Source organism: Physella acuta, unplaced genomic scaffold, assembly GCF_028476545.2.
Source record: "Physella acuta isolate Inbredline_101_S28 unplaced genomic scaffold, ASM2847654v3 ptg002158l, whole genome shotgun sequence".
Classification (NCBI taxonomy): domain Eukaryota; kingdom Metazoa; phylum Mollusca; class Gastropoda; family Physidae; genus Physella; species Physella acuta.
In genome coordinates this window covers 9,203-21,079 of record NW_026733659.1, presented here as the reverse complement: position 1 = coordinate 21,079, position 11,877 = coordinate 9,203, and the positions used below count along the sequence as shown (strand labels likewise).

Here is an 11,877-nt window from a genome sequence, read left to right as displayed (position 1 = left end):
GTGTTGACTTTTGTAGGGGTGTGGTTAACTTTTTAGGGGTGTAGTTAACGTATTTAGGGGTGTGGTTCTTTCATAGGGGTGTGGTTAACTTTTGTAAAATGTGTGGTTCTTTCATAGGGGTGTGGTTAACTTAGTAGGGTGTGGTTAACTTAGTAGGGTGTTGTTAACGTATGTAGAGGTGATTTAACTTATGTAGGGGTGTGATTGACTTTTGTAAGGGTGTGGCAAACTCTTTTTTTTTTTTGTGAACGACTGTTGTTAATTTTTTGTGTGGGGGGTAAAGTTAAGTTATATGAAGTAGTTGTTAAATTGGATGGAAGAAATATCAATATCTTTGGGCAATCGTCAACTTCTGTAACGCTATTATAAACATATGAAGGATACTGTTAACTAGCTTAAAGATGTCGTTGTGTGAAGAATGATTTAAAAAATAAAATGTGAATAAAGTAACAGATCAAAAACCGCATTGTATACGATTTTTTTACATTTGACACTACATATATTATTGTGTGACACAGCGCAGCAGAGGCGTAGCGGGGACAAAATTTTCGATTTGCACCCCCCACCCCCTCAAGATTTCGATTTGCACCCCCTTCAACCTTTCAATTTATTTTTCCAACCCATTTTGGCGCCCCCTAAGGTTGGCGTCCGGGGACATATGTCCTCCCCCCGCCCCCCCCCCCCCACCCCTCCCCCTCCCCCTTAGCTACGCTACTGCAGCGCAGAAATGAATTTTACGTCCAATTTATAACCATTTTAAATTCCTAACAGAAAGGCTCATATCACAGTTCCTGTTCAGGGGACACCATCGCTGCTCATCTTAATAATGAGAACCGACAACTCTTTACAAAGACTGGATATTACAAGGTATATTCTTGCTATACTATTTTTGTAATAACTCAAATATAATTAAAAGAGAATTTAAACTTTATTAACATTCTAATAATTTAAATAATTTTATTTATTTTTTTGGTAGGTTTTAAAATAAAATTAGCATTATTTATCAACATTAACACCAAATTCATATTAGCGTAAAACTTAATTTTTATACCGTAGGCCTACGATATATAACTAATTGTTACTTTTCTTTCGTGCTGAAGGGTGCTATTGTTGCCATAAAAACAATTGTAAGAACAAACATCACTCTACATAAACCTCTTTTGTTGGAGATCAAAAGTGTAAGTCAGAAAAGGTCTACAATTTTTACCTGTGTATAATGTATTAAATCTACCCTTTTTACTATTGTATTAAACTATTAAATCTAGCCTTTTTACTATTGTATTAAAATATTAAATCTACCCTTTAAACTGTATATTAAAGTATTAAATCTACCCTTTAAACTGTATATTAAAGTATTAAATCTACCCTTTTTACCTTTGTATTAAGGTATTAAATCTACCCTTTTTACCTTTGTATTAGAGTATTAAATCTACCCTTTTTACCTTTGTATTAAAGTATTAAATCTACCCTTTTTACCTTTGTATTAAAGTATTAAATCTACCCTTTTGACCTTTGTATTAAAATATTAAATCTACCCATTTTTACTTTGTATTTAAGTATTAAATCTACCCTTTTTACTTTGTATTTAAGTATTAAATCTACCCTTTTGACCTTTGTATTAAAGTATTAAATCTACCCTTTTTACCTTTGTATTAGAGTATTAAATCTGCCCTTTTTACTAACGTATTAAAATATTAAATCTACACTTTTTATTTTTGTATTAAAATATTAAATCTACCCTTTAAACTTTATATTAAAGTATTCAATCTACCCTTTATATCTTTGTATAACAAGGGACAATAAAGAGGAAAGCTACCATTATCTAATGTACGATCATGTTATGTTCAGATCAAAGACCTCCAAAACGACCACATCGTCCGATTTGTCGGGGCGTGCATTGAGCCGCCCCACCAGTGCATCATCACCGAGTACTGCCCCAAGGGAAGTCTGCAGGACGTGCTGGAGAACGACGAGATCAAGCTCGACTGGATGTTCAGATACTCAATCATGCAGGACATTGTCCGGGTAAGGGTGTAGGACATTGTCCGGGTAAGGGTGCAGGACATTGTCCGGATAAGGGTGCAGGACATTGTCCAGGTAAGGGTGCAGGACATTGTCCGGGTAATGATGTAGGACATTGTCCGGGTAAGGGTGGTGATGTAGGACATTGTCCGGGTAAGGGTGTAGGACATTGTCCGGGTAAGGGTAGATAATGCAGGACATTGTCCGGGTAGGACATTGTCCGGGCAAGGGTATAGGACATTGTCCGGATAAGGGTGTAGGACATTGTCCGGGTAAGGGTAGATGGTGTAGGACATTGTCCGGCTAAGGGTGTAGGACATTGTCCGGGTAAGGGTAGATGATGTAGGACATTGTCCGGGTAAGGTGGATGATGAAGGACATTGTCCGGGTAAGGGTGCAGGACATTGTCCGGGTAAGGGTGTAGGACATTGTCCGGGTAAGGGTGGTGATGTAGGACATTGTCCGGGTAAGGGTGTAGGACATTGTCCGGGTAAGGGTAGATGGTGTAGGACATTGTCCGGGTAAGGGCGTAGGACATTGTCCGGGTAAGGGTAGATGATGTAGGACATTGTCCGGGTAAGGTGGATGATGAAGGACATTGTCCGGGTAAGGGTGCAGGACATTGTCCGGGTAAGGGTGTAGGACATTGTCCGGGTAAGGGTGGTGATGTAGGACATTGTCCGGGTAAGGGTGTAGGACATTGTCCGGGTAAGGGTAGATAATGCAGGACATTGTCCGGGTAGGACATTGTCCGGGCAAGGGTATAGGACATTGTCCGGGTAAGGGTGTAGGACATTGTCCGGGTAAGGGTAGATGGTGTAGGACATTGTCCGGGTAAGGGTGTAGGACATTGTCCGGGTAAGGGTAGATGATGTAGGACATTGTCCGGGTAAGGGTGTAGGACATTGTCCGGGTAAGGTGGATGATGAAGGACATTGTCCGGGTAAGGGTGTAGGACATTGTCCGGGTATGGGTGTAGGACATTGTCCGGGTAAGGGTGCAGGACATTGTCCGGGTAAGGGTGTAGGACATTGTCCGGGTAAGGATGGATGCTGTAGGACATTGTCCGGGTAAGGATGGATGATGTAGGACATTGTCCGGGTAATGATGGAGGACAGTGTCCGGGTAAGGGTGTAGGACATTGTCCGGGTAATGGTAGATGATGTAGGACATTGTCCGGGTAAGGGTAGATGATGTAGGACATTGTCCGGGTAAGGGTAGATGATATAGGACATTGTCCGGGTAAGGGTGTAGGACATTGTCCGGGTAAGGTGGATGATGAAGGACATTGTCCGGGTAAGGATGGATGATGTAGGACATTGTCCGGGTAAGAGTGTAGGACATTGTCCGGGTAAGGATGGATGCTGTAGGACATTGTCCGGGTAAGGATGGATGATGTAGGACATTGTCCGGGTAATGATGGAGGACATTGTCCGGGTAAGGGTGTAGGACATTGTCCGGGTAATGGTAGATGATGTAGGACATTGTCCGGGTAAGGGTAGATGATGTAGGACATTGTCCGGGTAAGGGTAGATAATGTAGGACATTGTCCGGGTAAGGGTGTAGGACATTGTCCGGGTAAGGTGGATGATGAAGGACATTGTCCGGGTAAGGGTGTAGGACATTGTCCGGGTATGGGTGTAGGACATTGTCCGGGTAAGGGTGTAGGACATTGTCCGGGTAAGGGTAGATGATGTAGGATATTGTCCGGGTAAGGATGGATGATGTAGGACATTGTCCGGGTAAGGGTGTAGGACATTGTCCGGGTAAGGATGGATGCTGTAGGACATTGTCCGGGTAAGGATGGATGATGTAGGACATTGTCCGGGTAATGATGTAGGACATTGTCCGGGTAAGGGTGTAGGACATTGTCCGGGTAATGGTAGATGATGTAGGACATTGTCCGGGTAAGGGTAGATGATGTAGGACATTGTCCGGGTAATGATGTAGGACATTGTTCGGGTAAGGATGGATGATTTAGGACATCGTCCGGGTAATTATGTAGGACATTGTCCGGGTAATGATGTAGGACATTGTCCGGGTAATGATTTAGGACATTGTCCGTGGTAATAATGTAGGACATTGTCCGGGTAATGGTGGATGCTGTGCGAGATTGTTGGGTAAGGGTGGATCATTAAGGACTTATTCATTAACTTAACTTTTGGGTAGGGACGCGGAAGAAGCAATGAGTTTACTGATAATATGTTTCCTACTGTTACAATAAACATGTTCGTCTTTAAAGATTACCTGCTAATCCTAATAATATTTTTTTTAAAGTCAGTATTAAAAATACAATTTTTAAATCATAAAAGTAAAGTATTTCAAACTTTTTTAAAAATTAAAAACGAAAAACAGCTTTGTAAATACATATATCTATTAATGTTGCTTCTGAAAACGGAATTGTTTATATTTATTGATACTTTATTTTTTAAATTTTTAATCTGTAGGCCTATTTATTAATAGTTTTATTTTTTTAATTGTTAATCACTAAAATTGAATGCATCTTCCATTTGTTAGTTACCTAAACGTTTATGTTATTAATTTAAAAATAATTTAAAAAACAAATAAAGCTCGTAAAAATGTTAATGTTTTGATTTCGATTTCTCTGACGCAGGGCATGGCGTACCTTCACAGCAGTGAGATCAAATCCCACGGGAACCTCAAGTCAACCAACTGTGTGGTGGACAGCAGGTTTGTGGTCAAGATCACAGACTTCGGTCTGCACCATCTGAGGAAGACAGACGATGAACAGGAAGACGAGAGCTTCGCTGCCTTTCAGCGTAAGTAGGTGGGAGGGACTTCCGGGAGGGTGGGGGGGGGTGGATGGGGATATAAGGACGTCTTAGGGGGTGTACTTAAGATATGTCTTAGGGTGGATATAAGAGGACGTCATAAGGTGAACACAAAAGGTGTTATGAGGGTTGGACACAAATGGTGTTATACGGGGTGGGCACAAAGGATGCTATGAGGGGTGGGCACAAGGGACGTCTTAGAATTGTGTTCTAGCATCAACTCCGCCCTCACACTGCCTATTTTCATAACCCATTCTCTGACCCCTCAATCAACCACCCCACAGGTATGCTATGGACGGCGCCAGAACTCCTCAGAATGCAGCAGAGACCAAGGGAGGGCACCCAGAAAGGGGATGTGTACAGTTTTGCCATTATCTGCCAGGAGATTGTGTACAGAAACGGAGTATTTTTCGTACAGAACATTGACCTAAGTCCAAAAGGTGAGAAGATAAAATTAGATTTAACAAGTTTGCGATTTTTTTTTCGTTATAAAATATTTTTTTAAACATTTTTCTCAAAATGTTTCATACAGTTGTTAATCGGTGTTCATAACACATCAAAAAATATATGGATACTTTTTTGTTTATGCCTAGGTCTAATATACCACACTCCACTGATTCTGAGCCCATTTAAAGCTTTTAATCTAATTTAATTAATTATCAAAAAATAAATACAATAAATATAATACGAATTAGTTAATTAAAAATATATTTTAAAAATAAATATAATGCAATTTCGTCAATTAAATATATACAAATTTGATGTAATTTAATTTAAACAAAACGATATACTTTCTTATGTATCGACTGTTTCTTATACTATTCAACGAAAATGCATTTACACATTTGAGTCGGTTAAAAGCTAACATGAACTTTTACATTTTTTTTTATTAAAAATCACCCCAGAAACGGTTGACAAGGTAAAGAATGGCATCAAGCCGTACTTCAGACCAACTTTAGAAACTTTCGACTGCCCAACGGATGAACTGGCAGGTGTGGTTAAAAAATGTTGGGCGGAAGACCCGGTGGATAGGCCAGATTTTCAGATGCTCAAAGGCCAAATTAGAAAATTAAACAGGTATGCGTTTCATCAGTTATATGAATAATATAGCATTATTCGTCTTCTTGCATATTTTGTTGTTATTATTTTAACGAACCATCAAGTAATGTACAATTTGGTAGCTTAACGCATATTGCCAATCAAAGGGACAACCTTTCAAATTTTGGCTCCATCTATTTATATTTTAAAGAGAAAAACAAAAATCTTTATGAGAAGTAGCAGTTCTTAGCACTGATACCGTAAATCTTATCTGCCTTTTTTACTTTCTCGTATATACGAAGTAGGCCTATAGAGAAAGTCTTGTAATCGTGCAAAAAAAAAAAATCGAAATTTTTAGAAATCTCGACGTTTTACACCTCACTGATACGGAAAAACATAATTTTGCAATCTTGTCCGTATGTCTGTGTGTGTGTGTGTGTGTGTGTGTGTGTGTGTGTCTGTCTGTCTTTCTGTCTGTCTGTGTGTAAACACGACAACTTGAGTACCGTTACAGCTAGGTTGATGAAATTTCATATATAAGTATCAAAATCGTAGATCCTGATCATCTTTTGAGCGATTTCCAATAACCGGAAGTGGTACTTTTTCTACTTTGAATTTTTCAAAAGCCTATAACTTGAGTACTATTTCAGATAGATAAATGAAATTTCACATGTGAGTAAAAGATCTAATTCTCTACCTTCTATCAAATTTTGAATAATTTCCGTTGACCGGAAGTACTAATTTACGCTATTTCCGATTTCTCAAAAAACGCATGTAAATTTATAGAGTACTAATAATATTGCGCACTATTATGCACATTTTGTTTTGGCGTTCGCTTGGTGCGCAATTCTTTTTTTCTACGAGATTCTATTCTATTTTTAAAAGTTTAAGTAATTAAACATCATGTCTATATTCCGCGTGATATAAGAATACTCGAGAAAGTTTAGGGGAGATCACTCCCGGTTTATTATCTCTGTATACGATGATGTCCCTATGCTCTATCGATCAACCTATTTAATGTTAGACAAACGTCAACAAAAAAACCCAAGCTAAGTGGCTTAATTTTCTATATAAATTCCATTTCGTTCGGGGAGGGGGGGGGTAGACTTTCTTCGGGGGAGGGGGGGGGGCTCGGTACCCCTCGAAGTTATGCCTGGAAGAAACTTCGTTTTCACCCCTTCTCCTCTATTACCAAAATATTTTTTTAAACTATTAATATGAAAATCATTAGTGTAGTTCTGATTACCATTTGCTATCCCCAGGGACGGGGATAAGGGTAACATCCTGGACAACCTCCTCTCTAGGATGGAGCAGTACGCCAACAACCTGGAGGCCCTGGTGGCCGAGAGGACGTCGGACTACCTGGAGGAGAAGCGGAAAGCGGAGGATCTTCTGTACAGCATGTTGCCCAGGTACCAGCCTGTTGTCAACACACGGACACGCCTTTCGGGGTGATCCGATGCGTAGCGCCAGTTGTCAACACACAGACACGCCTTTCGGGGTGATCCGATGCGTAGCGCACCATATAAGATAAACAACCACAAACGGGTTACAAAACAGGACTGAATGAAACAAAGGCTCGTTGAAAACTAAAAGATTTTAATCGTATATACACTATCTACACATAACACAGTCTAGTCTAAACACAAAATACACAAACTAGTAAACTAAGATACAGTGGCTAAAAACTAGTACAGGATATACTTTTACAGGATAGTTTAACGCCATTTCTCATCGAAATACTTTTATGTCGGGAGTCTTAATAAATGAATAACATATTGCTTGTTACCAAAAAACTATACTTACATTCAATGTCATCATAATATTTTCCCATGTGTACTTGGACACTTGTGGCAGATGAAGTAGAGTTCAGCTAATTATAATGACCACGGCATACAGCCGCCTTTTCTTCCCTATCCTGAGTCAGGTCCCCATCAGAGCTGGGTGGACTCAGGGCCGTCCAACAGACTCTGGATCCTAACTCAAAACTTACGGGTTAGCAGTCTAGCGCTCTACCACTTGGCCACGCCGTCCCCTACAATATATATGTATGTGTATAAATAAAATATAAAATAACTCCTGTTTTGATGACCTCCCCCCTCCCAAATATAAAATAACTCATGTTTTGATGACCCCCCCCCCTCCCAAATATAAAATAACACATGTTTTGATGACCCCCCCCCCCCTCCCAAATATAAAATAACTCATATTTTGATGACCTCCCCCCTCCCAAATATAAAATAACTCCTGTTTTGATGACCTCCCCCCCTCCCAAATATAAAATAACACATGTTTTGATGACCCCCCCCCCCTCCCAAATATAAAATAACACATGTTTTGATGACCCCCCCCCCTCCCAAATATAAAATAACTCATATTTTGATTACCTCCCCCCCCCCCCCCCCCCCAGACAAGTGGCAAGTCAGCTGATCAAGGGCGAGACGGTAATGGCTGAGACCTACGAACAAGTGACTATTTATTTCTCTGATATTTGCGGCTTCACGGCTCTATCGGCTGACAGCACGGCTATGCAGGTAAGCTGTGGGGGTAGTTGGGGAGGGAGGGTGGGGTGGGGTGGTGGGGGTGGGGGTGTTAAATGAAAGAAATTTTTTTTTAGATCTTTTAGAATTGAGATTGTTTTGTGTATGTTAGTGTATAGTGAGGTAGATTAAAGTATTTTTTTTAATTATTATTTTTTATTTATTTTAGGTGGTCGACCTGTTAAACGATCTGTACACGGCATTCGACACCGTGGTCTCAAGATTTGACGTCTATAAGGTGATCTCTTATTTCTTGAATCGTCTCAACTGCCTGTATTGTCTGGGCTTTATTTGCAATATTGATATAGATTACGTGTGCTTATAAAGTTAATCACTAACACATTTGGTAGAACACTGATCGACGACAGTGGTCCATTGAAGATAATATTTTTCTAGTGTATCTGATTTACATGCTTGACAAACAAGAAAACCCACACTCAAATATAAGAAAAATAGATAGAAATATTATAAGAATTTGTTCTTATCTTAACCCTAATATTTTATTTCACCTTACAAGTTACACCATCTGAAATACTAAACTGTCAACTAAATCTAGGATGGAATCTCTTTTTTTATATTTTTAAGTCAGCTCTATTAGGAAAAATTACCTTTTCTAACATGGGAGTCCTTATAACACTTAAAGAAATGTTTACCTGTTTCTGTGTACTTAACGTTAGACAGGTTAGTCAGTGAACAAAAACAAAATCATAACACACTTGTAACAAATGTTGATATACCACCAGGTTGAAACGATAGGTGACGCCTACATGGTGGTGTCCGGTCTACCCAACAGAAACGGGAATCTCCACGCTAGAGAAATAGCTCGGATGTCTCTGGCACTCTTGAAGGAAACGTACGGCATTAAAGTCCGGCACAGGCCTGACTATCAGCTCAAACTTAGGATTGGAATTCATTCAGGTGGGTTACACGTTTAGTTGTTAGTCAGGTAATTCATTCAGGTGAGTTACACGTCTAGTGTCAGGTAATTTATTCAGGTGGGTTACACGTCTAGGTATTAGTCAGGTAATTCATTCAGGTGAGTTACACGTCTAGTTGTTAGTCAGGTAATTCATTCAGGTGAGTTACATATCTAGTTATCCGTAAGATAATTTAGGTAATGCGTAAAACCTAAAGAAAATAATTACTTTAAAAAAAAAACATTACATTGAACAATGACTAAACAAATTATATCTCTCATTATTGAACAACCACAAAACCAATTATATCTCTCATTACTGAACAATGACAAAACAAATTATATCTCTCATTATTGAACAATGACAAAACAAATTATATCTCTCATTACTGAACGATCACAAAACTAATTATATCTCTCATTGAACAACCACAAAACAAATTATATCTCTCATTGAACGATCACAAAACAAATTATATCTCTCATTATTGAACGATCACAAAACAAATTATATCTCTCATTGAACGATCACAAAACAAATTATATCTCTCACCATGTTTGGTTGCAGGCTCCGTGTGTGCTGGTGTTGTTGGGCTAAAGATGCCCAGGTATTGTTTGTTTGGGGACACGGTCAACACGTCATCACGGATGGAGTCAAACGGGGAAGGTGAGTAGCTAGCTATTGGCTGACAATGGCGTTTTTTTTTATATGTGGCTGACATTTGCGTTTTTTTTTTAATATGTGGCTCACATTTGAGTTATCTGATATGTGGCTGACATTTGCGTTATTTTTATATGTGGCTGACATTTGCGTTATTTTTATATGTGGCTGACATTTGCGTTTGTTTTATATGTGGCTGACATTTGCGTTTTTTTATATGTGGCTGACATTTGCGTTTTTTTATATGTGGCTGACATTTGCGGTTTTTTATATGTGGCTGACATTTGCGTTTTTTTTATGTGGATGACATTTGCGTTTTTTTTATATGTGGCTGACATTTGCGTTTTTTTATATGTGGCTGACATTTGCGTTTTTTTATATGTGGCTGACATTTGCGTTTTTTTATATGTGGCTGACATTTGAGATATCTGATATGTGGCTGAAATTTGCCTTATTTGATAAGTAGCTGAAACACGTTCGTTATTTGATATGTGGCTGACACCTGCGCTAATTGAAAAGCTATTAGTTAATTAACGTTACCTTTTCGAACCTGGCGGTCTTTGCAACAGATGAAGTAGTGTTTACCTGTTTCAGTTTTCTAAACATATGACGGGATAGTGTTGTCACAGCAGCCATTACTTTCACTAAAGTGAATGATGTACCCATCAGAACTGAAAGGACTCAGGGAAGTCCTACTTGAGATCCGAACTCATGACATTCGGGTTAGCAGTCGAGTGTTCTATTAGCCGACTTCGCAGTACCTGCTATATTATTATGGCTCACTAAAAAGCTAAATTCAAATCATCCATTAATCCTTGTTAGGGTCGTTGGGGCACCACAGATTTGTGTAGTGTGTCTAGGGCTAAGTGTCGCATGGTCAGCCCACCCCTCTCCATGCCTGACCAATCCTGAAACTAGGGACAGTTTTAAGAAAATGTGCAGGTTAATTATGTACTGATTAGCCTGGCTTATTACCATTGTTTGAGTACAATTGACTGGTCAACAGATGTGTAAATTATTGTAATTTTCTCACCTTTGTTTCAGCTCTGAAGATTCACGTCAGTCCTGATACAAAAGCCATCCTCGACACTTTTGGAACTTTTATTCTAGAACTCAGAGGGGATGTAGAAATGAAGGTATAGTTTTATACCGTTTGATGTCTAATTAAACTTAATTGATAATTTATCGGATTATCGTTTTATACTGTTTGCTGTTTAATTAAATGTAATTGATAATTTGTCGAAATACTTAACTAGACTGACTCTGTTGCTTGTCGAAAACACCTAGGCTGTCTTTTCACCCCTCACTTGATAAGTCCGTGTATTGTTAATACCTCACTACAGTTGGACTGAATCACATTTTTGCACTGTCCGATTCTCCAACATCACTCTTTGCTCTTGTAGTCATAATTCCATTCTCAATTTCTTCTAAATTTTTATGAACTCTACAATTATCTCCGCCAACTCCTCTTTGAAAACACACCTAGATTAAAACTATTAAAGTAGATTTTTCATATCTGAAGGTATATAGAGAAGATAAGGTATTATTTACTTGTTTCTTCTTCTTCGTTCTTAATGTTAATTTTGAAAGGATTCCATTCATCACAATTAAGTATACGTGTCAACTGGTTATGCGCCTTTTAGGCTCAGATTTCAGCCAGCTTATCTTTTTGGATTTGGTTCTGTAGCCTTTGTCCAGCCAAGAATAAACTACAAGGCAGCAGTTGTTTGATTTTGGAGTTGTCTCTCCTAGATGAGTTGTTGTCCCTGGATTACCTGTTTGACATGATTGAATCTTATCGTCACGACATCAGAATATTATCTATTCCGCCTTTATCTGCCAGAACTGAATCTGGTCCCCATCTGATCTGGATGAACTCAATGCCATAATCATCAAATTTATAACTTG

The 11,877-nt window shown here is 38.9% G+C and overlaps 1 protein-coding gene across 1 annotated transcript; it reads left to right on the top strand.

Annotated features, from left to right (window-relative positions):
* The first annotated feature begins 1,870 nt into the window (after positions 1-1,870).
* LOC131932392 (atrial natriuretic peptide receptor 2-like) lies at positions 1,871-11,111 on the top strand. The gene is made up of 10 exons (XM_059289321.1): positions 1,871-2,025; positions 4,637-4,802; positions 5,099-5,254; positions 5,720-5,891; positions 7,115-7,264; positions 8,263-8,386; positions 8,562-8,630; positions 9,136-9,310; positions 9,877-9,975; positions 11,014-11,111. Exons 1-10 carry the CDS (start codon positions 1,990-1,992, stop codon positions 11,109-11,111), a joined length of 1,245 nt encoding a protein of 414 aa, XP_059145304.1. The 5' UTR covers positions 1,871-1,989.
* The last annotated feature ends 766 nt before the right edge of the window (positions 11,112-11,877 follow it).